Raw genomic sequence first — 27438 nt, 5'->3', positions numbered from 1 at the left:
TTTTTTTCAGTTTTTATAGTTATTCTTTTGTTTTTTTATCCTCTTTTGTTTGTTGTGTAGTAAATATTCTCCATTTACTAAACTCTAGGTAAATAACCACATTATTGTTTAAAAAAGTGTCCAAGTAAATCCCACTGTCAGATTATAATGAATTTTACAGTATTTTTGCACAGATTTGAACTAATTTGCACCCTGATATCGCCCTACAGCTCTGAGAAAGAATAACCCTTCTGCTTTAATTGGGAAAAGAACAAGGCAATAAAGTTGAATTAAATCGTTTTAATGTCTATATCATGTCACAATGAAGCAAATATCCCATTGGTGTCGCATTACTGAATAAGAAAAGTACAGGGATAACAACTGTCGTCTCATGTCTTTGAAAGAATGGAATTTGAAAAATCGTAAGATCTTTCCCTACTCTACAGTATGCACGAGTCACTATATCTCTTATATCACACGCACACGCACGCACGCACACACACACACACACACACGCGCACACGCACACACGCACGCACACACATCAGGGGCCCTGGTAACCATCTGTACTTTAAAAGGAAGGCATTACTCATGTGTGCCACTTGCTCTCACGTTGGCTGATAACGTCTATGGTCCATTATTCATCACTCATCCTCTCCCCATTGGAGCAGCATTAGTGGAGTGTGTGGGGAAATCCAACGAGCATCGGATGGAGCTGAGGTGTGCTGCACCTGCTTACTAACAAAACCGATAGGGCTTGCCAATTTGAACACATCCAGGTATGAAAGAAAACGGGAGTCAACAAAATATAAACGGTAAACATTAAATCGGGAAACACATGGATAGAAAGTCCATGTGTTTTGAGACTCTTGTGTTTTGAGACTCTTGTTTTCTTGTTTTAAAAAATGAACTTGAGCGTTTACGTCTACGGCCTTTTAAGTCTTACTGTAGGCCGAAGCCTCTACGTCTACGGCCTACACCCACCCTCATACAGAGTGTTGTTATTGAAGAGCTCTAGTGTTCCAAGGTTTAGGGTTTCTCTGTGCTGCAGATAAACATGTGGTTTGGAGCCCCCTGGTTTAGCAGCTTCTAGGCCAGGGACGCGGCCCAAACGACCCCCTATTCCCTATATAGTGCACTTCTTCTGACCAGAGACCCGGTCAAAAGTAGTGCACTGAAAAGGGAATAGGGTGCCATTTGGAAAGCCGACTAGAGTTTATTTAAGGACACAGAGATGAGGAGACTTGTCCCTACCTGAACTGTGAAATGGACCCAAGGGAACTAAGGGAGTGAATTATTTATAATAAGGGGTACATGGAGAAAATCTGACCTGTCTGAAATGGAAATGGATGGCCCTTCCTTCAGCAAAATATATTTGACCTAAACCCTAACTGAACACTTGAAAAAAAAAAACATGACCATTCCCCAAGACCAAAAATCATAATTAAAACAAAGTGGATAGCAGGGAATGTTTGGCCTCACTTCTTGGCCAGACCAGAGCCTTAGATATGCAGTTTTAGGAACTGTTCTTCATCTTGTGAGCATTACATGGCAACGCAAGAATTTTGATAGCACACAGAGTTGCGGGCCAGAAGGTTGTAGGTTCACAGACTACCGTGGACAAGAGTAGGGGTGGATTTATCTCCTTTATAGTAAATGCATTGCATTAATCTGTCATTGTATTTTATAAAAATGTAATGTCATTCTACATTTTTATATTTTAGCAAAATCCTTATTAATACCACACAAATTATGGAAAATACAGGCTAAGAGTGGACAGAGACATAGACCTATGTGTTCAACTCATCATATTTCTCCAATGCCAAATCAGCGTGCCTTTTTTGCAATGAAACTGTCCCTGTTTGCAAATAATTTAATCCGAGAAGTCATTAGGAATCTGAGCATGGTACTTTCAAAAGTTAGGTCTATCTTTCCAACCCAGACAGAGTAGGCCTACTCTAATCTAAGCTTTAACTGCTGGCTCCTCTTCTTCCATGGCTTAACCCAACAAGAGAAGGTCACAAGGGTTTCCCTAAAAAGCTGTCTGGGTCTTCTATTGTACAGAAAGTGAATAGCTTAAATCAATTGATAGTGACATAATTAGATTACTTCCCAAGCAAAGTCAACAACAAAAAAATTCTCCTCGGATGAAAAAGTTTGTGGCTCAGCCTCCGAATGTCAAAGAAATTAAACAATGAAATCCCCTCTGAGTCACGTCTTTCCCCGGGTATTTCACATACTGTTTGTAGCATAAAGCACTGCAGACCAAAGTGCTGTTATAGCTCACTGTTGCATTTGATTTTCTTAAACTAATAAGGGGTAGGCCTGTGCTTTGGACATTTTCTTTAATAAAAAGGTAGGCCTATGGCCAATGTTCCCTCTAGACTGTGAGCGTGCACTTCCTCCAGAACTGCTGCACAGAAGAAATGCCATGCTGCGCAGAGGCACAGGAGATTGAACCCTATTAGTTTGCACTATATAGATCAACGTTTCGAATCCACATTATATCAGCCCCTTTTTTAATGCAACAAAACAAAGCTAGCCTTGCAAGACTGGAGTCAGGAATATATCCAGCAAATCAAATCCAATTTTATTTGTCACGTACACATGGTTAGCAGATGTGAATGCGAGCGTAGCGAAATGCTTGTGCTTCTAGTCCCGACAATGCAGTCGAGTAATCTAACCTAACAATTCCACAACTACTAGCTTATACACACAAGTGTAAAGGGATAGAAAATATGTACATACAGATATATGAATGAGTGATGGTACAGAACGGCATAGGCAAGATGCAGTAGATGGTATAGAGTACAGTATATACATATGAGATGAGTAATGTAGGGTATATAAACATAAAGTGGCATAGTTTAAAGTGGCTAGTGATACATTTTTACATCAATTTCCATTATTAAAGTGGCTGGAGCTGAGTCAGTATGTTGGCAGCAGCCACTCAATGTTAGTGGTGGCTGTTAACAGTCTGATGGCCTTGAGATTGAAGCTGTTTTTCAGTCTCTCAGTCCCTGCTTTGATGCACCTGTACTGACCTCGCCTTCTGGATGATAGCGGGGTGAACAGGCAGTGGCTCGGGTGGTTGTTGTCCTTGATGATCTTTATGGCCTTCCTGTGATATCGGGTGGTGTAGGTGTCCTGGAGGGCAGGTAGTTTGCCCCCGGTAATGCTTTGTGCAGACCTCACTACCCTCTGGAGAGCCTTACGGTTGCAGTTGCCATACCAGGCGGTGATACAGCCCGACAGGATGCTCTCGATTGTGCATCTGTAGAAGTTGGTGAGTGCTTTTGGTGACAGGCCAAATATCTTCAGCCTCCTGAGGTTGAAGAGGCGCTGCTGCGCCTTCTTCACAATGCTGTCTGTGTCGGTGGACCAATTCCGTTTGTCCGTGATGTGTACGCCGAGGAACTTAAAATTACTACCCTCTCCACTACTGTCCCGTAAATGTGGATAGGGGGGTGCTCCCTCTGCTGTTTCCTGAAGTCCTCAATCATCTCCTTTTGTTTTGTTGACGTTGAGTGTGAGGTTATTTTCCTGACACCACACTCCGAGGGCCCTCACCTCCTCCCTGTAGGCCATCTCGTCGTTGTTGGTAATCAAGCCTACCACTGTTGTGTCGTCCGCAAACTTGATGATTGAGTTGGAGGCATGCATGGCCACGCAGTCATGGGTGAACATGGTGTACAGGAGAGGGCTCAGAACACACCCTTGTGGGGCCCCAGTGTTGAGGATCAGCGGGGTGGAGATGTTACCTACCCTCACCACCTGGGGGCAGCCCGTCAGGGAGTCCAGTACCCAGTTGCACAGGGTGGGGTCGAGACCCAGGGCCTCGAGCTTGATGACGAGTTTGGAGGGTACTATGGTGTTAAATGCTGAGCTGTTGTCGATGAACAGCCTTCTCACATAGGTATTCCTCTTGTCCAGATGGGTTAGGGCACTGTGCGTAGTCTGTGGACCTATTGGGGCGGTAAGAAAATTGGAGTGGGTCTAGGGTGTCAGGTAGGGTGGAGGTGATATGGTCCTTGACTAGTCTCTCAAAGAACTTCATGATGACGGAAGTGAGTGCCACGGTGCGGTAGTCATTTAGCTCAGTTACCTTAGCTTTCTTGGGAACAGGAACAATGGTGGCCCTCTTGAAGCATGTGGGAACAGCAGACTGGGATAAGGATTCATTGAATATGTCCGTAAACACGCCAGCCAGCTGGTCTGCGCATGCTCTGGGGACACGGCAGGGGATGGCGTCTGGGCCTGCAGCCTTGCAAGGGTTAACACGTTTAAATGTTTTACTGCGTCGGCTGCAGTGAAGGAGAGCCCGCGGGTTTTGGTTTGCGGCCGTGTCAGTGGCCCTGTATTGTCCTCAAAGCGAGCAAACAATTTATTTAGTCTGTCTGGGAGCAAGACATCCTGGTCTGCGACGGGGCTGGTTTTCTTTTTGTAATCTGTGATTGACTGTAGACCCTGCCACATACCTCTTGTGTCAGCAGGTATATTTCACGTCACCCCCAAAGCCAAATCCTCTTTGGCCGCCTTTCCTTCCAGTTCTCTGCTGCCAATGACTGGAACGAACTGCAAAAATGTCTGAAGCTGGAGACTCCTATCTCCCTCACTAACTTTAAGCACTAACTGTCAGAGCATCTCACAGATCATTGCACCTGTACACAGCCCATCCAACTACCTCATCCCCTTACTGTTATTTATTTTGCTCCTTTGCACCCCAGTATCTCTACTTGCACACTCATCTTCTGCACATCTATCACTACAGTGTTTAATTGCTACATAGTAATTATTTCACCACTATGGCCTATTCATTGCCTTACCTCCCGAATCTTACTTCATTTGCACACACTGTGCATATACTTTTTTTCTATTGTATTATTGACTGCATGTTTGTTTATTCAATGTGTAACTCTGTGTCGTTGTTTGTGTCGCACTGCTTTGCTTTATCTTGGCCAGGTCGTAGTTGTAAATGAGAACTTGTTCTCAACTAGCCTACCTGATTTAATAAAGGTGAAATAAATACATTTTAAAAGTCTGATTTTGTTGCAGGCAGTGCCAGAACACAACGGAGTAGAATTCTATTGGCAGGGGTAGTCCAGGAGCGGTCTTTCAATCACCCAAGACTGAATGAATGAGCTTTTCAGATCCGTTTAGATCAGAGTGCAGAGCCAAGCGTGTTCACGTGTTGATAGTTAGCAAGTTATTAGCCCAGTTATAGCTAAGTATAGGTCAGCAATGGGGAGTTACTGATTCCTACAAGAGCACAAAATGTGTAAGCTATATTTCAAGCGGACTTTGAAAAGCCAGTCAGGTAAAAAGCTTAAGTCTTAATTAAAGGGACAGTGTTGTATTTTGTGACAGACTTGAATATGCAAATAAGCCAATAGGCAGACAGGTAGGCTAATGTACATTGTCTAATTCTCTGTATGTTAATAGTAATTAATTCTATTTTGTAAAGTGGTGTCTTGTGCCATACAACACAATACAATTCAATTTACAGTCACCTATTTGGCCCATTGTGTTACAGACCAAGTTAAAACTATTTAATTAATGTCAAGCCCTTTATAATGTAAAAACAATTTTAATATTATGCAATGTAGGCCTGTATTTAACACCACATATAGGCTACTGTAGGCTATATCATAGAAATCAAAAGCTATTTCCATGTGAAAATGTTATGAGATTTGCTCCATTAGTTTTGTTGGTAGGACAACTGTTCATTATGCTCAAATAGCCACAATAGCCTATTGGCTACTGTCTAAAAATGTAAGGGTACAGCCTCAGTGTTCACTGTAAATGTACACCGGAAGTTGCAAGAAATTCTCACAATGTTCAAGTTTCCGCTCACAAGACCTAAAATGTGCTTTGTGCCCCATGAAATTAGAGGGAACATTGCCTATGGCATCCCTTCTCATACCCCCTCAATTCGAGTTTTGGTTTTAACTTAGCATTCCTTCACTGACACGGAAGTAGACCATTTAAAGAGTGCATAGTGGGTGGAGGGATTAACCGACAAAATCTATGGATGATGGTTGAAATGAATTATGCCGAACCCGAATTTGCGAGGTTAAGAACTCTCATAAACACATCATGAGCAAATAACATATTGTCTCTAGGCTAGTCCGCGCGCAAGATCTTTTGGAATAGGCCTAATAAATAAAACCTTTGGAAGAAGCCTTTGACTCTCCTCCTGAACTGCCACTGTAGGCCAACACAGCACAGTCAATTGTTAGGCAGCAAACCAAACCCTATTTCATCAGCAAGAGCAGAGCAGGCCGGAGCTCAGTGTTACAATACTCATTGCCGTGTGTAATGCAGCCTAGCTGTATTTACACCATCCCAGCAGCTACCTTAGAAATAGAGCTTTGATCTGTGCTTCTCCGAGCGTGCACTTTGTAGCCTATAGGGTATGGATCATTTGATTGAGACCACACTAAAATAGCCTATAGGCGCACTTGATATTGCGCGCTCAGCCTAATAAGCAACTCATTCTAAAACACTGAGAAATATTGGAATTTCATCAATTACATGACCCTCCCCTGGACAAGATTTAAAAAAAATACTAAACCCTCCCCGTGACTGAAATTGAAAAAGCATGACCCACCCTCATTTTCCTCCAGGTAACAATTCTGTAAATGTCGATCCATCCCTAACTAACAAGATATTGGCAACTTCCTTCATCTCAAGATATTGACTTCCAGTGCTTTAGCCACAAGATGTGTTGGAGGCTGATAGCGTGTTGGGGGCCTCCCGGGTGGCGCAGTGGTTAAAAGGGCGCTGTACTGCAGCTGTGCCATCAGAGACTCTAGCATCGTCCGTGTTAGGGAGGGCTTGGTTGGTAGGGATATCCTTGTCTCATCGCTTGTGCGCAGTGCGTGCTAACCAAGGTTGCCAGGTGCACGGCCACCGACACATCGGTGTGGCTGCCTTCCAGGTTGGATGCAAGCTGTGTTAAGAAGCAGTGCGGCTTGGTTGGGTTGTGTATCGGAGGACGCATGACTTTCAACTTTCGTCTCTCCCGAGCCCGTACGGGAGTTGTAGCGATACCACGAAATTGGGGAGAAAAAGGGGTAAAAAAAAAAAAAAAAAAAGAGTGTTAGCACTGCTACGCTAGAAACCACAGTAGAGGAAGGTCTGGCAGAGAGAGACACGCTCCATAGGTGGGACAGTGAGAGATGGTAGGCAGGCTAAGGTCAAGGCAGACCTGCAGGTTCAGCTTGGAGAGCAATAGCTGTGCTGAGTACTGCAGTCAACCAACTAGTAGTACTGACACCAATCAGCATGAATTAAGCTATTTCCTGATACTGTCATATACTGAAGTATATTAAACATTCATTTAGAAATGCATCGCTCACAGATAATCTTTTAATAAAAGGCACTGTAAAAGCATCACACTAAAGCATTGTTCTGCAACTGAATATGAGAAGGAAATCAAATGAAGCAATGAAATATGTAAGAGCCAAGTCAATTCCCAGAGGGATTCCTTTCCCTCGCGCTCTATCTCCAACTAAACAGACATGGATAATGTAATATGCAAACACCCCCTGGGATTATTTTGAGCAATCAGACAGACAGCACAGACCAGGGTTGTATCCAGCACGAGGGCCAAAATAGGGAGGGGGGCTACATGAAATCCTCCAAAAAGCAGCGCTTGTTTTCTATTACAAAATGTTTTGCAAAGATGTGCATTCATGAATTTGACCCTGGCTGGACAGACATCAAAAAGCAGCACTTCATCAAACAACTCCCCATGCAGCGAAAGAGGCTAAGCTACGCTAACAACACAGCGAGTGCACAATCTCTTGTAATCACAGAAACAGAACGTACAGTATAGTGCATGCTCCTGGTAACTCTGACATTTATAGGGCAATATGTGATAATAAACCACCGAGCCATACTTAAAACTTGAACACTTCCTTGATTTATTTGGCCATACACACAGTCAGTTCAGAGGAGGAAACATGACAGGAAAGGAGGCCAAGTAGTTGTAATAGCTTGACCTGGGTTTTATGGTCTTGGCCTTCACTATACTGTGTGCCAGGAAGATATAACGGAACAGTATAGAACTAGAAAGTGTCATTTTCATGAAGGGAAATTGTGTACTTGCTTCGAATCAAAGCAAATCAAACTTGATTTAAATTGCATTTAACGTCACAACACATACATTAAAACAATAATCTCTCCCCAAAAAAATGTATGGCAGTGGAAGAGGTTTATAAGTTTAAATAATCTAACTAAGGAGTGTGGCAATAAGAGATAATCTAACATCCAATGAGTGGTATTATATTTATACTGAGACTTGTCCGTGTGTCGGTTTGTTGACATGCTGCTGCTATCAAGGCACGAGGCGAGACCCAGATGCAGACACAGGAGGCAGATGGTTGGAGTCTTACAATGTTTAATAATCCAAAGGGGGTAGGCAAGAGTTGTTGTGGACAGGCAAAAAGGTCAAAACCAGATCAGAGTCCAGGAGGTACAGATTGGCAGACAAGGCAGGCAGAATGGTAAGGCAGGCGGGCATGGAGTCCAGAAACAGGCAAGGGTCAAAAACGGGAGGACTGGAAAAGGAGAATAGCAAAAGGAGTATGGGAAAAACACACTGGTTGACTTGACTAAACATACAAGGCAAACTGGCACAGAGAGACAGGAAACACATGGATAAATACACTGGGGAAAATAAGCGACACCTGGAGCGGGTGGAGACAATCACAGGAACAGGTGAAACAGATCAGGGCATGACAGCTGCTTCGTTCTGACGAGTTGCTCCAGTCTTTGACAAGGTAATGTGGAATTTAACATGGCGTGATTGTGATAATCATCACCACCACATTCACCTAATTAATGTTGTTAATATAGTCACAGCAATATCACCAGTTAAAACAACAACACACCAATGGTTTGTACTTCCAACAACAAGTACTTACTGTTTCAGTGCTTTGCTACTCGTAACAACGAATGAGAAATTTGTCACACAATCAATGTGTCGAAATATCAATAAAAGGTCACAATAAGGTGCAGAGCATTCTATTTGTCTGTTGGGGGGGCAAGGAGAACCCCAGCTCCGTTTAGTAACTGACAATTAATCTGTCAGTCTATGTTGTTGTTTTTTGTTTGAATTGTTTATGTGTTCACTATGCGGGGGAAATGATGAGACAAGCGGAACTACGTGGCTAACAACTATTGCAACTATTATCGTAGCAACACACTTTTGGAGTGAAGGCAATCCCACCGCTAGGTTTAAAAAATAAACAAATTTTACCCCCTTTTTTCTCCCCAATTTCATCGCATCCAACCCGGAAGCCAGCCGCACCAACGTGTCAGAGGAAACACCGTGCACCTAGTGACCTTTTCAGCGTGCACTGCGCCCAGCCCACCACAGAAGTCACTAGTGCGTGATGAGACAAGGATATCCCTGCCGGCCAAACCATCCCTAACCCGGACGAGACTAGGCCAATCGTGCGTCGCCCCATGGAGCTCCCGGTCGCGGCTGGCTGCGACAGAGCCTGGGCTCGAACCCAAAGTCTCTGGTGGCACATTGCGATGCAGTGCCTTAGACCACTGCGCCACCCAGGAAGCCTGTTAGCTAGGTTGTTTTGTGTCTTCGGTTGAAGTGTGTATGTTAGGATGGTAACGTGATAATAATTAAGGAAGAAGTGTAAATTCATGCCAGGAATAAGAAGTGTGAAGGTTTAGGATTTCCTCCCTTCTGTAATAAGCAGCCAATGAGGTATTTGTCCTTTATTCGTGTGTTTAATCTGATACCGTTATATCTCCTGCTAAACTGTTTTTATGTATGTAAACACTTCAGAGTTATATCAAGCTAATAAGCCACTCATACGACAAGAAAGTTGTAAGAGTGTGCTTAACCTGTTGAAACTCTAGGGGCGCAATTTCATTTTTGGATGAAAAACGTCCCCTTTTTAAACAAGATATTTTGTCAAAAAAAGATGCTCGACTATGCATATAATTGGTAGCTTTGGAAAGAAAACACTCTGACGTTTCCAGAACTGCAAAGATATTTTCTGTGCGTGCCCTAGAACGTGAGCTTCAGGCAAAACCAAGATGAGACGGCATCCAGGAAATGAGCAGGATTTTTGAGGCTCTGTTTTCCATTGTCTCCTTATATGGCTGTGAATGCGAGAGGAGTAAGTCTGCCCTTTCTGTCGTTTCCCCAAGGTGTCTGCAGCATTGTGACGTATTTGTAGGCATATCATTGGAAGATTGACCATAAGAGACCACATTTACCAGGTGTCCGCCCGGTGTCCTGCGCCGAAATTGGTGCGCAAAAGTCAGCTGCAAGTATTTTTCCACAGAATTCAGAGAAGAATGCAGGCTTCCACGAACGATATATCAATGAAGAGATATGTGAAAAAACACCTTGAGGATTGATTCCAAACAACGTTTGCCATGTTTCGGTCGATATTATGGAGTTAATTCGGAAAAAGTTTGACGTTGTAGGTGACTGAATTTTCGGTTCGTTTCGGTAGCCAAATGTGATGTACAAAACGGAGCGATTTCTCCTACACACAGACGCTTTCAGGAAAAACTGCGCATTTGGTATGTAACTGAGAGTCTCCTCATTGAAAACATCCGAAGCTCTTCAAAGGTAAATGATTTTATTTATTTGGTTATCTGGTTTTTGTGAAAATGTTGCGTGCTAAATGCTACTCAAAATGCTAAGCTAGCTTAGCATACTCTTACACAAATTAGTCAATTGCTATGGTTCAAAAGCATATTTTGAAAATCTGAGATGACAGTGTTGTTAAGAAAAGGCTAAGCTTGAGAGCAGGCGCATTATTTTCATTTTATTTGTGATTTTCAGAAATTTTAACGTTGCGTTATGCTAATGAGCCTGAGGCTTTAGTCACGATCCCGGATCCGGGATGGGGAGTTTCAAGAGGTTAACTGTATTTTCATTTACTTTATAGTTCGCACAGAAGGTGATAATTCTGACTAGAACTACAGAATAAAACCGCCAGTTAAAATCAAGGAACAGTTGTGCTCGTGGTTACTGGAGGGAGCTACACCGCTAAAACCATTGACAACTGCGCGCCGTTTTCAAGGGATTGTGAAATAAATGTTAACTATGGACATGTCTACTCTCACGTATCTGAAAACACCTGATCAACTGATATTTACTGATGATGAAAAGTATGCAGTTACTTGCTGTGTAAATCTGATGATAGAACTAAATGTGGAATAATGGGAACTCTGTAGTTCTGACTATCCTCTTCAAGAGGTGATGACATTAAAACCAAATAGTTCTAACATTTATTAAGCAATCCCTTGAAAATGGCACATAGTCGTCAAAGGTTTTGGCGGAGCTGGGGGGTCTCCTTGCTCCCCAGGCAGTCAAATCAAAATGTTCTGCACCGTATTGTGAGGTTTCATTGATAAGGACCGATAGAGAAACCTGGATTATGAGGTTCATTCAAATTGTTTTAATGGTAGCTCGTTCCAACGCTTTGCAGCACGCCTGAATGTCATTGGGTTTACCTGAGGACACCTTTTTATACACACGCACACACATAATCTGGTTCGTTTGATCGGTTGCAGTGATCTGAGGCTCCAAGGAGAATGTCTCTGTCATCTCTAAGAGATTCTGACAAACAGATTTATTGCGGTGCTGGGAGGTTCCAAGCATTTCAGCAAAGTAAAAGAAACCACTGATAAAAATATTCCCACCTACAATGATGAATGCTCACTCTATTCCTCCCCTCCTTTACTAAAGACACCATCCTTTCTTCCCTTCCTCCTTCTGGTCATATCTCGGACGAGATGAGACAGTCCCTTTCCCACTGGGCACAGATGTCAATTCAACGTCTAGTTTTGATTTACAGTTGGTTGAGTTGACCCCTAAAGTGAATTTAATGTGAAATCAACAAAAAATGTCACCGTGTCATTAGATTTGGGTTACCAAATTCCCTTACATTGATGACTCTTTGCAAATCCAATCAGTTGATTCAACATCATCACATTTTTGGAGGTTGAAATTACATGAAAACGACATTGATTCAACCAGTTTTTGCCGAGTGAGTATTGATAGTCCGACCAGAGTTGGGCCGGAAGGAAGGTGTCAGCAGCCTCTTATTAATCTAAGGATGTGAATATAAAAGACTTTAGCCTTCCTCTTGAAGACAGAGAGGCATACTGGAAGGGGGAGGTGGGGTGAAGGGGGAGTGAGACTATGGTGGTGGGGATGATATGACAGAGGAAATGACGGGGTATTTGTGCTAAAAGCCGACGCTGTCTCAGACACACAACGCAACGATAAATGAGCCCAGGAAGAGGGAAGAAAACAGGGAGTGAGTACGTGTGTGTGCATGCATGCGTGTGTGTGTGTGCACGCATGCGTATGTGTGCGGGTGGGTGGGTGCATTTGTGTGTGTGTGTGTGGGTGTGTGTGTGTCTGTGTGGAGTGATCAACGTGTCGTCTGTTATCACACGAAGCGACACTGGGGCTGTAGACCTGAGATGATTAGAAGGCACAGGGTGACTTAATAATCTGTCTGGAACAGATGCGCCACCGCCATCGTTACGACTAAACACCTGAGTGCTAGGCTGCAGCGCTGAGCTGGACTAGTTGGAACAATAACAAGGGACCCAGGTTCTTCCCTTTTATTTTGTTTCATGGGGTCGGAGTGACAGACCAAGAGCCAGCAATTAATCTCCATATTTTGTGACTGTCGAGAAGGTCAACGAGGTCTAAGTTAATCTGTTGTTCTGGGCTTCATCCCAAATGCACCTAATTCCCTATATTGTGTACTTGTTTTGGCCAGGCCCCATAGGGCTCTGGTCAAAAGTAGTACACTTTGTAGGGTATAGGGTGCTATTTTGGGACCTAGCCTCTTTCTGAGATGCTTTAATGTGACTCACCCTCAGTCCGCACACAGACGTTTAGGATGAATATCTACTTGGGGGATGTGCTGGGCGTTAATTAGATATTAAGTATTCATCTGCCAAAAGCGCCCCAAGTCCAGTTTTTTATCATCATCTAATCACTCTGTTCTAGGGAGGTCTATTTTCTCTCCTTGGGGAGTTGCCAGGGAATATGTTTCGGAGTAGTTTTAGATTGAAGGGTATTGAGGAACTAAGGCAGTTTAACCTGTGTTCATATTCTAATAGAGACCTAACAGAGAACATCTGACATTCTTCCTTCCTGTCTCAGATGATCTGGGGTGTTCACTCTGTGGGCCCAAGTGTTTCCCCTAAATAGTTTTTCCTTGGCAGAACACCAGGCCCCATGAAGTAACATTCAGTGCTACAAACACCAAACGTGCAGTTCAAATCAATAGTAATCCATTTAGGGTCTATTCTGTTTGTTGGTGTTCATGTTTGTGTTGTGTGGGAAAAATCTATAAAAACACAAAACAATTGAACCACCTTTTTTTTTAAAGGGGGGCAACAGAGGTACGTAGGGAGGCCGGCCCTCCTTGCATCTTCGCCTGATTAATGGTTGGGGTAACACTGTTCATGGACTGTACCTCTATCTGGGAGCTGTTGTCAGTGTCCTGGCTGTCCTCTGCTGAGAGCAGGCCTGGGAAACCCCCATCAGGTTGGTCTTGACCCTGATCCTGACCCTGCTCTTGGTCCTGGCTGGCCCTGTTGCTGTCCCTGTTACGTGGCTGTTCTGGGGACAGCCACCTCCTCCACCGATGACTGTACAGCTTCACATCAACCGCCATGTCCTCCTTAGCCAGAGGCTGCCCTAGCACGTAAGAGTAGGAGTCCCCTGGGGTGAACAGAGAGAGAGAGAGAAGGAGGGGAGATGATTACAAGAGGAACAGGCTTGTTGCAGTGACATATTGTAGGTATCTTTATTTGTTTATTTGGATCCCCATTATCTTTTGCAGAAGCAGCAGATAATATAAAGAATAAATATATGTACAAAATGGACTACATATTAAAATGATTCACATTTATTTAAAAGCCACGAGCCATTTGTTATTATATCCAATATGTTTCTTTGCTCTGAAATGGAAAAGGTGATGACAATACAACTCCTTTAACTCTGCTCTCGCCTCAGTATCATTTGTATACCAAGATATTCTCAACGACTGACTTTTTTTTTGAAGTAGTCAGACTGGAATGAGAAACTATATTGTACACCAGTGGAGCGTAGCAGCGTAATTACATAGAACAATCATATTTTTAAGGTCAACAAGGCAGAGGTTCAGTGGTGGAGCCAAAACTCTGGTCGGGTCATTAATTGTCTGCCACTCTCATTATTCACTATCTCAATGGACTATTCCTCATTGCTTTATGGAGAAATTATACTACTTCGGATGAAACAGGTGCATATTAGCAGTAAAGCCGTTTTAGACACACCAGAGGCCCACAGTCACACCTAGTACCTGGAGTTGTTCCTGAACATGGGACCTGACCAGGACCACGGCAAACTCTGGTCAGGAAAAACTCTGGGCCCGAGTTATAGCTGGTTAGGTCATGTGTTCAGAAAAATCCCAGGGCCAATTGTCATACCTTATCATCCCTAATGCACTGAGGTGGTAAACTGAAGACATGAGAGAAGCTGCGGTGTTATTAGACACAGACACTTGAGTACAGTTCCAGACTGCTGTGCTGACTGACTGCTTTCTCTCTGCAGATGGCAGTTGGTTCCCTGTGTTCAAACGTGACACAGTGAGGACAGGGCACACACGCACAACACTCACACTCACAGGCACACACACACACACGACATAAAGCAGATTATCACTTCAAAAATGTGTCCTAGAGCCTAGCCTAGGTTTGTCCTTTTAATCACTTTCCCAACTAAAATGTAAGTTCCCAGACCTGACGTTGGTTCTAAGCCTGCCTGACCATTAAAGGTCATTACAGCTATGCTAATGAAATGTAAAAACACACAACATCTCTCAGAGACCAGCAGCGTTCCCCAGGAGAGCAGGAGGTGCTGTGTTTCCTCTGTTGCTGACTTGTGTCCACGGCTGTCTCTCATTTTGTCTTCTCCCCAGAGACAAGCAGGTGTGTTAGTGCACGCAAAGTGGATGCTGACAGATTCACTCTAATGAGCATCCACAGAGCAAACAGCCCAAAGACAAGAACAGGGAGACTAACTAACTCTCTCACGCACACGAAGGAAGAACTGCAAGAAATCCAAAGTTAGTGCTGAGAACACTACACAGCGCATAAGTCCAAATGTACTGTAATATACAGGTTTGACACGTGGTTTGACATGATTATGATTACAGGGGTCAACCAGGACATGTACAGTACCAGTCAAAAGTTTGGACACACCTACTCATTCAAGGGTTTATTTTTTATTTTCTTTTATTCATAATAGTGAAGACATGAAAACTATGAAATAACACATATGGAATCATGTAGTAACCAAAAAAAGTGTTAACTCTTGGAACTCCCCATCCCGGATCCGGGATCGTGACTAAAGCCTCAGGCTCATTAGCATAACGCAACGTTAACGATTTCTGAAAATCGCAAATAAAATGAAAATAATGCGTCTGCTCTCAAGCTTAGCCTTTTCTTAACAACACTGTCATCTCAGATTTTCAAAATATGCTTTTGAACCATAGAAATTGACTAATTTGTGTAAGAGTATGCAAAGCTAGCATAGCATTTTGAGTAGCATTTAGCACGCAACATTTTCACAAAAACCAGATAACCAAATAAATAAAATAATTTACCTTTGAAGAGCTTCTGATGTTTTCAATGAGGAGACTCTCAGTTACATACCAAATGCGCAGTTTTTCCTGAAAGCGTCTGTGTGTAGGAGAAATCGTTCCGTTTTCTACATTGCGTCTGGCTACCGAAACGAACCGAAAATTCAGTCACCTACAACGTAAAACTTTTTCCGAATTAACTACATAATATCGACATGGCAAACGTTGTTTGGAATCAATCCTCAAGGTGTTTTTTCACATATCTCTTCATTGATATGCAGTTCGTGGAAGCTTGCTTTCCTCTCTGTATCCCATGGAAAAATACTGGCAGCTGACTTTTGCGCACCAATTTCGGCGCAGGACACCGGGCGGACACCTGGTAAATGTGGTCTCTTATGGTCAATCTTCCAATGATCTGCCTACAAATACGTCACAATGCTGCAGACACCTTGGGGAAACGACAGAAAGGGCAGGCTCATTCCTCTCGCATTCACAGCCATATAAGGAGACAATGGAAAACAGAGCCTCAAAAATCCTGCTCATTTCCTGGATGCCGTCTCATCTTGGTTTTGCCTGAAGCTCACGTTCTAGGGCACGCACAGAAAATATCTTGGTAGTTCTGGACACGTCAGAGTGTTTTCTTTCGAAAGCTATCAATTATATGCATAGTCGAGCATCTTTTTGTGACAAAATATCTTGTTTAAAACGGAAACGTTTTTCATCTAAAAATGAAATAGCGCCCCCAGAGCATCAACAGGTTAAACAAATCCAAGTATATTTTATATTTGAGATTCTTCAAAGTAGCCACCCATTGCCTTGATGACAGCTTTCCACACTCTTGGCTTTCTCTCAACCAGCTTCACCTAAATGATTTTCCTGTAGTCTTGAAGGAGTTCACACATATTCTGAGCACTTGTCTGCTTTTCCTTCACTGTGATCCAACTCACTCTATCACTCTCCTTCTTGATCAAATAGCCCTTACACAGCCTGAAGGTGTGTGGGGTCACTGTCTATTGTCCCACCAAGCGCAAACAGATGTGATGGCGTATAGCTGCAGAATGCTGTGGTAGCCATGCTAGTTACGTGTGCCTTGAATTAAAAATAAATCACAGTCAATTTTATCAGCAAAGCACCCCAGACCATCACACCTCCTACTCCATGCATCACGGTGGGAACCACACATGCAGAGATCATCCATTCACCTACTCTGCATTTCACAAAGACACGGTGGTTGGAACCAAAAATAAAAAAAATTGGAATCATCAGACCAAAGCACAGATTTACACACTGGTCTAATGTCCATTGCTCGTGTTTCTTGGCCCAATCAAGTATCTTCTTCATATTGGTGTCCTTTAGTATTGGTTTCTTTGCAGCAATTCGGCCATGAAGACATTTCTTGAAATTTTACGCATTGACTGACCTTCATGTCTTAGAGTAATGATGGATTGTCGTTTCTCTTTTTGCTTATTTGAGCTGTTCTTGCTGTAATATGGACTTGGTCTTTAACCAAATATGGCTATCTTCTGTCTACCACCCCTACCTTGTCATATCACAACTGATTGGCTCAAAAGCATTAAGAAGGAAAGAAATTCCACAAATGAACTTTTAACAAGGCACGCCTGTTAATTGAAATGCATTCCAGGTGACTACCTCATAAAGCTGGTTGAGAGAAAGCCAAGAGTGTGCAAAGCTGTCATCAAGACAAAGGGTGGCTACTTTGAAGAATCTCAAACATGTATTTTGATTTATTTAACACTTTTTAGCTGACTACATGATTCCATATGTGTTATTTCATAGTTTTGATGTCTACGCTATTATTATACAATGTTTAAAATAGTCAAAATAAAGAAAAACCCTGGAATGAGTAGGTGTGTCCAACCATTTGACTGGTACTGTACATGTCCTCGTTGACCCCTGTAATAATAATCATGTCAAACCACAGGTCACACTATCAATACAGTTAGTAAAATCTTTCCAGAAGTGATTTAATTCAAGGAATTTGGATGCTGATCATGTTGCTAAAAACACTCCTCTCATTATGGAGTCTAGTCAGCGATGTCTGCTTGGAGCACGTAGCATGCTACTATTTGCTATGCAGAGCTCAATTATGTTCTTCTTAGGTGTCTAACATTGCTCCAGTAGCCAAGCATTCACTCACCTCTCCCTCTCTTGCTCTCAGGCCCCCACTCTCCAGCTCTCTCACTGTCGCCTCCAACCAACTCAAGTTCATGAGCTACGTCTACCGAGACAATGGATGCTCGCGACATTCCCTGGCAACCAGCAGTGTATATTCCGATCCAAAGGGAACCTGTACTGTACATTCCAGGAACACTTACCTTATTTCTTAGCCACCAAAGGATCTTTGTTGGACACGTCAATGTATATGGTGGAAAGTTGACAAAAGAGAATGCCACGTAACAGAAGTAAGGTTGGACCCAGGTGCAGAGAAGAGACCAGATGAGGAATCAGTAGTTAAGGATAAACATAATGCTTTACTGAGATATGGTAGCCACATGAACACAATTCACTTGATAAAACAAAAACACTAAGTCTCAAAAACTCACTCAGGAAATGAACACACACTGTAAACAATTCAAGCTTCTGCAAAGGACCAAAGAAAACACACCTATTTTAGCAGGGTCTCAATCATGAAACAATAAGACACACCTGAGTCCAATAAAAGTCTCTAGGGTGGTCTCAGCCGCCCTCTGGTGCCAGGAGGGACCATGACAACTTCAGAAAACACCATGGCTGGACAAAAGATACCCTGACCAAATGTATTGTATTTTTCACAGAATCTCTCTCTCTGAGTCACCATGAAGAAAAAAAACCTGCGCTGTGGTCTGTTCATCACTGTCCCTGTAATGGCTCGATACTTCTCCAAACTGATTTAGGGTTTGAGAACTCTCATTGTCAAGGAAATACTTGCTCTGTGTTAGTCATTTCAGAGGGGAGAGTACGGACCCCTGAGGAACACCACAAATACATTCGCAGCAGGACGAGACTTCCCCCTGGATGAGTGTGTTCCTTTAGCTTTTGTGTGAGAGGAAATCTTTCCCCTCCTTTCCTCTTTCACTCCCACTGAATACCCTGCATACCTTCACTGTGACTCTCAAGAGCGGCTCTTCTCGCCCGATTCACGCCTGTCAACACGACTAACCCACAAATGCCAGAAGAACTTTAATTCGGTTTAACCTACAGCTTTCAAGGACATTTAGGAGATCATAAAATCACGGTGTAAAGGCGTTGTCTGCCCCCCTTCTTTTCATTCTGTTTGGGTGTTTGGGTCCTTCTGGTTGACCCCTTTCTCTGGGTGTATATCTGACTCAATGGCACTGACAGGACACTTCCGTACAAGGCTGGCTGATACTGGAGAGAGCAATGCTGTGTGTGTGTGTGTGTGTGTGTGTGTGTGTGTGTGTGTGTGTGTGTGTGTGTGTGTGTGTGTGTGTGTGTGTGTGTGTGTGTGTGTGTGTGTGTGTGTGTGTGTGTGTGTGTGTGTGTGTGTTAGTGCATGTTGGAGGAAAGCCTTTTGGCATAAAGGCTCCATTGGTTTCCTAAGCTGTGTATAACTCTCTTTTTCAGGGGTGTCTTTTCCACCCTTCTCCCACTGAAAGCTGCTTCATCAATGTAGCAGGAACCCCTGCCAAGCACCCTGGAGACACCACCCTGGGGCCCTAGGGTATCCACAGAAACCCTGGACACATGAGCACCTATCTGAGGTGGGGATGAGAAGCCATAGATATCCTATAAGACACTATAAGACAAGGTCTACTGATGTACCTAAAACTCAGTGCCGTTGCATTTAGATATTATTTAAACAGGAAGAAACCAGCCTGATCTTGTGAGCACAGCGGTCAGTCTCCTTAACCTGGCTATCAGGAAGTATCATTGAGGTCAGAAAACCCAAGGGTGTCTCCTCCTGGCTCTCCCACAGGTTAGTTTGTGCTTTCCTCTGAAAACTATTTAGAAGAAAACCGCTAAAGGTAATCATCTAGTCAGAGAAATGTAATTGGTTGCATACAGTGTATAATCATTGGAAATGAACGAGGTTTCAAATATTATGATTCCAATTTAATGGGAGTAAATGACAATTATTTCTATAATCGTTCCGGCGGGTTCCCCTCATTAGTGATCCTTCAGTGGGTGGTGATGTCAGAAGTGCTCTGTCATGATCCACAGACACAGCTGGAGGCCTGGGAAATGTCCGCAAATAACCTCAGGCTTGAGCCGCAAAGTTAGAAACACGAGCAGGAAAAGCCAGAAAAGATGATGATGTAAAAAGCAAAATGGCTCTGCAAACAACCTTCCCCCTACAGTTCCTCCCCCCAATTGGTCCTCATTAAAGTTTCTGAGCACAACGGGAGAGCCGGGTGATCGCGCTGGATGACAGTCAAGGTCTACTTGATATATTAATCTTAATGAATCTCCTGATGAAGAAAACAAACATTGAGCTTGGCCCTTATGGCTGGGTCAGGGAGTGAGGGAACAGGGAGCGAGGGAGAGAGCGATGGAAAGGCCAGCGTGACGGGGAGAAAATGCCCCCCCCCAAATAAAAAAGGACAGATCTTTTCTGTCCTGAGGGAGGGAGAAGGGAGAACTGAGGGAGAAGAGAGTGACAGAAAGGTTCAAAGTATTCTATGAGTATGGGTTCTGAAGTCGAACTCTCCTCATGGGTCTGTCTGGCATTGCTCATCCAGGATATCGATTCACAAGATCAACACTATACTACAGGCCAGAAATCCATGAAACACATCAGTAAAACCAGCATGGCACAGAGTGCAGCCACTGCCGTTGCTTGGTAGAAAACGAATACTAGATAAAGGTAAATAATTACATAGAAGACAAAAGCAGTGGGTGACTGCTTGGATGTTTATTTCCCAAAAATTAGATGGGGAGGGATGGGAGGAAAGATGTACACTCCTTTTATTTTCTGTCAGTCAGTGACAGCAGCAAACAGCAAAAATGGCCTGTGCTCTGTGTCAAGACAACTTGAACCTTCTCAGATATGTCCACAGGTCCAGATGGGGTATCACCTGATGAGAGCATACACGGTTATCCAAGTACAGTGCTGAGGGATTAACCAACATTGCTATTTTTTGTTTTTTAAACAACTAATTGACCAATGGTTCAATTATTTGAATTCCATTTCCTGTGTTTTTTTTCTGCACAGTTTCTCTAGAGATAAAATCAGATCCAGCCTCTTGCTGCAATGTTGTAGGGAGTTGTAGTTTCCAACAGGCCAATATTTTACACAGTTTAGCACATAAAACGTTGTAATTATCAACAATGACCATAATCCCATGCGCATCTACTTGTCCGGTCTGTTTCTTTTACGCCTGCGACCGAAGGGACAAGAATGCACATCTTGATCGCATACAGCGAGCAGCTGTTGCTTCGCGAGGCATTTCTACAAAAAAATAAACAATCAAAGTTATTAATACTTGGTCTTCAGCAGTCATAAAAGTATGCCTTAATGACTTTGAAGAACTACAAAATAGTGATTTTGTAACAGTATTGGCAGCAGCTCTATAGAGATGAGACGAGTACTCTGTACTCTCTCGGATAAAACTCTTCACAGCCAACTCTCAGTGAATTTCATCAGTTACAGCTGATATTATGAAAGGGCAATGCGTTGATTTGAATTACACTACTGGCTTTGATTATAATGCACGTGAATCTTATAGTAGTTCAGATTAGCCATAGTTGATGTTCTTTGAAGGAGTCATCGTTTTATGCTGTAGACACGTCGGAATTGTCTGTTCTAGAAGGTGTGGCGACAAAAAGAGGAACATTAAGAGTAACAAAGACATGAAAGCCATGCATGCACCCTCGGGCCTCTGTAATTATACAGAAGAAAGTGTGCTGTTCTCTCTACCTGTTTCAACATATCCTTATTACCCCAGAGAGAAGACATGGGCAAATTAGTAGTCCCCCTGGGGCAAACAGCACCTGTAAATGGTACCCTATTCTCTATGTAGTGCACCACTTATGACCAGGGCCCACATGGAATAGAAAATAGTTGTGCATACAGTCAGGTCAATAATTATTGCCACCCTTGATAAAGATGAGCAACAAATACTATAAAATAAATTATACAAATACTGAGCTATAATGATCGAAAAGGAGATGTGGACTACAGGAAAAAGAGGACCGAGCACGCCCCCATTCTCATCGACGGGGCTGTAGTGGAGCAGGTTGAGAGCTTCAAGTTCCTTGGCGTCCACATCAACAACAAACTAACATGGTGCAAGCACACCATGACAGTTATGAAGAAGGCACGACAAAACATATTCCCTCTCAGGAGACTGAAAACATTTGGCATGGGTCCTCAGATCCTCAAAATATTTTACAGCTGCACCATCGAGAGCATCCTGACGGGTTGCATCACTGACTGGTATTGCAATTACTCGGCCTCCGACCGCAAGGCACTACAGAAGGTAGTGCGTACGGCCCAGTGCATCACCGGGGCCAAGCTTCCTGCCATCCAGGACCTCTATACCAGGAGGTGTCAGAGGAAGGCCCTAAAAATAATCAGACTCCAGCCACCCTAGTTATAGACTGTTCTCTCTGCTACTGCACGGCAAGCGGTACCGTAGCGCCAAGTCTAGGTCCAAGAGGTTTCTAAAAAGTCACTACACTGCTGCTACTATCTGTTATTATCTGTGCATCGCCACTTTGACAACCCTACCTGCATGTACATAATTATCTCAAATACCTCGACACCAGTGCCCCCCGCACATTGACATATCTATACCGGTACCCCCTGTATATAGCCCCGCTATTGTTATTTACTGCTGCTCTTTAAAAAAAAAAATTCTCGTCTCTAACTTTTTTTCTTTCTAGGTATTTTCTTAAAACTGCATCGTTGGTTAAGGCCTCGTAAGTAAGCATTTCACTGTAAGGTCTACTACACCTGTTGTATTCGGCGCATATGACAAATAAAATGTGTTTTTGATTTGATTTGAATGCATGCTCATACAATACAACTATCAAGGGTGCCTATAAATGATGGCCCTGCCTGGATATATCAAGAGGGACATTTGGTTATGCAGTCCTTTTAAAAACATTTAAAAGTGGAACAAAGTACTCTCAAGAGTCTCGTAACATGTTTGGGGCTGTCGTAAAAAAAAAAAAACTTAGTGTGTCGCATGCCGAGCGGAAGAAAGAGGCGAGAAACACAGGCCATGAATAAAATAAAAACTATCTCCACCCGTCCAAAGTGTTAATTACATCCGTGCAAGAGCTGGGAGATAATCAAGACTAATGTTGCGTTCACTCTGGACCGCTTTGTCGGGGAAACTCTGATCCAATGAAGAGTTCTGTCAGTGTGTGAGGGTGCGGGGAGCTGGGGTGTGTCTGCGTGTCTGTGTGTGTGTGTGTGTGTGTGTGTGTGTGTGTGTGTGTGTGTGTGTGTGTGTGTGTGTGTGTGTGTGTGTGTGTGTGTGTGTGTGTGACTGTGTGTGTGACTGTGACTGTGACTGTGTCTGTGTCTGTGTCTGTGTCTGTGTGTGTGTGTGTGTGTGTGTGTGTGTGTGTGTGTGTGTGTGTGTGTGTGTGTGTGTGTGTGTGTGTGTGTGTGTGTGCGCATGCATATTTTTATTTATTAAGGATCCCCATTAGCTGCTGCACTCTTTTGGGCTCCAAACAAGAATAAGGCAGTTACATCACAAAATCAATATAACAGTACATCATACTACTCATTTTTACACCATTACTTTACCACTACATATCTACAATCTACAACATTACAATGTACGTGTGTGTTAAGTGTGTGTGTTAGCGTGTGTGTGTGTGTGTGCATGCGTGTGCCTGTGTGTGTCTCTTCACATGCCATAAGTTTCATAAGGTGTAGTTTTATCTGTTTTTAAATGTAAAATAAAACATTTTACTGCTCGCTTGAGTTACTTGATGTGGAATAGAGTTCCATGTAGTCACAGAGAGAGAGAGCATAAGAACGCTAGAAAGAAAGAGTGAAAGAAAGAAGGAACAGATTAAGAGAGAAGGATGTGGTGGAGAACAACAACAACAATAAGTGTATTCCTGGGTATCATGACTGTACAGTTTGAGTAACAGAGGGCTTGTGGAATTCCACATTCTGGTCAGGCATCCATTTATATTAATTAACCTTTATTTCACGAGGCAAGTCAGTTAAATACACATTCTTATTTACAATGACAGCCAACCAAAAGGCAAAAGGCCTCCTGCGAGCACGGGGGCCTGGGATTAAAAAATTAAATATAAATATAGGACAAAACACACATCATGACAAGAGAGGCAACACAACACTACATAAAGAGAGACCTAGACAACAACATAGCAAGGCAGCAACACATGACAACACAGCATGGTAGCATCACACAACATGACAACAACATGGTCGCAACACAAAATGGTACCAACATTATTGGGCTCAAACAGCACAAAGGGCAAGAAGGTAGAGACAACAATACATCACACAAAGCAGCCACAACTGTCAGCAATTGTCCATGATTGAGTCTTTGAATGAAGAGATTGAAATAAAACTGTCCAGTTTGAGTGTTTGTTGCAGCTCGTTCCAGTCGCTCTCTGCAGTGAACTAAAAAGAAAAGCGACCCAGGGATGTTTGTGCTTTGGGAACCTTTAACAGAATGTGACTTTGCAGAACAGGTGTTGTATGTGGAGGATGAGGGCTGCAGTAGATATCTCAGATCTGGGGGATTGAGGCCTAAGAGTTTTCTAAAGAAGCATCAACCAGTGGGTCTTGCGATGGGTATACAGAGATGCCCAGTTTACAGAAGAGTGCAGTGATGTGTTCTATAAGAAGCATAGCTGGCAAATCTGATGGCCGAATGGTAAAGAACATCTAGCCGCTTGAGAGCACCCTTACCTGCCGATCTATAAATTACGTCTCTGTAATCTAGCATGGGTAGGATGGTCATCTGAATCAGGGTTAGTTTGGCAGCTGGGTTGAAAGAGGAGCGATTACGATAGCGATTACGATAGAGATTTAGATTTAACTTTAGCCTTCAGCTTTGATATGTGCTGAGAGAAGGACAGTGCACCGTCTAGCCATGCTCCCAAGTACTTGTATGAGGTGACTACCTCAGGCTCTAAACCCTCAGAGGTAGTAATCACACATTTGGGGAGAGGGGCATTCTTCTTACCAAACCGCATGACCTTTGTTTTGGAGGTGTTCGGGGAAAAGGTTAAGGGTAGTGAAGCTTGTTGGACACTAAGAAAGCTTTGTTGTAGAGCATTTAACACAAAATCCGGGGAGGGGCCTCCTGAGTATAAGACTGTGTCATCTGCATATAAATATATGAAGTGCTGCGTCTGGCTCATTTTTAGTGATAGAGTACAGGACAGAGTACTGGTTGGTTGTGTGTGTGTGTGTGTGTGTGTGTGTGTGTGTGTGTGTGTGTGTGTGTGTGTGTGTGTGTGTGTGTGTGTGTGTGTGTGTGTGTGTGTGTGTGTGTGTGTGTGTGTGTGTGTGTGTGTGTGTGTGTGTGTGTGTGTGCGTGCGTGCGCGTGCGTGTGCGTTTGTTTGTTTGTGAGCAACAGAGTGCTGGTTCTCATTCAGAAGCTGAAGTAATGTACAGGTCTGCTCCACGACCTTGGGGCACTTGAATAATTCTACCATGAGAGAGAACATGCCTGGCAAGCAACGTATAAGTAAGAATTACACACCAGCTGTAAAACATTACACCACATCGCTTCATCCCCTAAGCTTTCACCTATGTGTGTGTGTGTGTGTGTGTGTGTGTGTGTGTGTGTGTGTGTGTGTGTGTGTGTGTGTGTGTGTGTGTGTGTGTGTGTGTGTGTGTGTGTGTGTGTGTGTGTGTGTGTGTGTGTGTGTGTGTGTGTGTGTGAGGATGCGTACGATAGTGTGCATGTGGGTGCGTGTATTAATGTATGTCTGGGTATGCAAGTATTTCTTCCTCTTCTCACACAATATTTCTCCTGCTTCTTCTGCTTTTCCCATCAATGTGAGACATTGTGGGAACTAAGATCACATTTTCCCATCACTGATGGAAGTTACGTTAACTAAGATAAGGATCATTAGAGCAAGAGAACAGGTAGGGACAGATTCTATCTACCTGAGAACCAGAGGTGGACTCTGTTCCCACGTCTCTACGGCGCAGGAGTTGGAACAGCACCATGAGCCCAACCTTTTCATTTACCATCCATTGTTATTTTGAAAACAAAAAACAACTGTTGAGCAGTCGAGTTTGATATGTTTTCATAGTGGCATATCTAATTATTCAATTAGTCTATTGATGTTTGGTCGTGTGTGTGTGTGTGTGTGTGTGTGTGTGTGTGTGTGTGTGTGTGTGTGTGTGTGTGTGTGTGTGTGTGTGTGTGTGTGTGTGTGTGTGTGTGTGTGTGTGTGTGTGTGTGTGTGTGTGTGTGTGTGTGTGTGTGTGTGTGTGTGTGTGTGTGTGTATCTGGTGATTGACTGTCTCTGTGTGTTTTGCCAGAGGTTCTTCTTCCTCTGAGGGGATATAAAGGCCCAGTGAGGGCCCTTGGACTTTCCAGAAGCAAATTGTAATTTGGCAAATCATCATATGATGCAAAACACATCATCAAGAAAATCCTATTACTTGACTGCTGTCATGCAAAATCTGTTGGGACTGTATCAACAGTGGAATGATGAGAAGAAAAAAAAAAAGTGAAAACGTCATTTTTGAGTGGTATTTTCCTTTAATTAGACAGCTTCTATCTCTCAGTAAGCCATGGAGCGCTCAATAGCTAACCCAGAGTGACAGACACACACACACAGAGGGCCAGCTTATACCAAGCATACAGCTAAAGGGATATCCTGGACCAAGCAAGGCTTATGCCTCTTAAATCCCACAGTGTTTATTCGGGGTTGTCTCTTCCCTTTGCACAGTGAACACACATTTTTCTGATGGGTTCTTCTCTCTTGGTGCCTGTTCCATTTTTACATAGAAAACCTGGTCCAGATTCTACTCATGAAATTCCTCATGTTTGATTAAGTTGAGACGTAACGCCTTCATCAGATGAAGGGGTAAGCTAAGATAGCTAAAATAGACACAAGCATCAAGTGTTTCCAAACACTGTATCCAGAATGTGGAGAGTTCCAGAAAACAAAAAAACAAATGCACACACACGCATACAAACACACAGACATGCAGTATGGATAAGTCTCCCAGGTCGAGCACCCAAAGCCAGCCTTTTGGTGGAATCTGTCGACAAGCTGTGATAGAAAGCCACATCCCACTCACATGGAGTCTATATTTGCATCCAGTTCAGTCACTCTCCAAACAAAGCTGAACATTGTCAATAGCAAAGCAGCAACGTCTTCCCGGGAACTTTACAGTATTAGACACCAGTCAATGAATGAACTTTAGAAAAACAGTGGAGACCAGGTCCGATAGGAAACTGCAAAAATCCGAAGCGACTTACAGTCATACATTTTTTCCCAGCAGGAATCAAAGCAACAATCCTGGGGTTGAGCCACACAGGACCATACTAAACCACACTGACAAAACATATCACCGTGCTTCTCTTCAATGTGAGACAGCAGGAAATGGGCCCTGTTCATATCTGCATTGTCGTTTGAATGATACATAGGTTTTCTAATGACTCCTTGACTCACTCACAGTCAAAGGTTAATTCAACTGAAATACAAAGCTCTCCTGTTTCCACCATCTCTAATTAATGTTCCAAACACAGAGAAAAAAAATGTATTTTCAGGTTCACGTCACAAACTAAACAAGCCCTTTGAGGATGCTTCAAACCGACATCAGCCTCATTCAGTCAGCGATTTATGCAAATCCCCATTTTCACTTAGTGTGCACATTTTCCTGTAATT

The 27438-nt window shown here is 43.2% G+C and overlaps 1 protein-coding gene across 1 annotated transcript in view; it reads right to left on the bottom strand.

The window, feature by feature from the left end:
• LOC135522582 (plexin domain-containing protein 2-like) overlaps positions 1–27438 on the bottom strand; it is a 171457-nt gene that overhangs the window by 98917 nt on the left and 45102 nt on the right. Inside the window, exon 2 of the mRNA XM_064948983.1 lies at positions 13470–13717. Coding sequence (XP_064805055.1) covers positions 13470–13717 — 248 coding nt within the window. The remainder of the gene's footprint in view (positions 1–13469; positions 13718–27438) is intronic.

Source organism: Oncorhynchus masou, chromosome 30 (assembly GCF_036934945.1).
Source record: "Oncorhynchus masou masou isolate Uvic2021 chromosome 30, UVic_Omas_1.1, whole genome shotgun sequence".
NCBI classification, from domain to species: Eukaryota; Metazoa; Chordata; class Actinopteri; order Salmoniformes; family Salmonidae; genus Oncorhynchus; species Oncorhynchus masou.
Note: the sequence above shows the minus strand (reverse complement) of the source record. Positions and strands in the feature narration are given on the sequence as shown.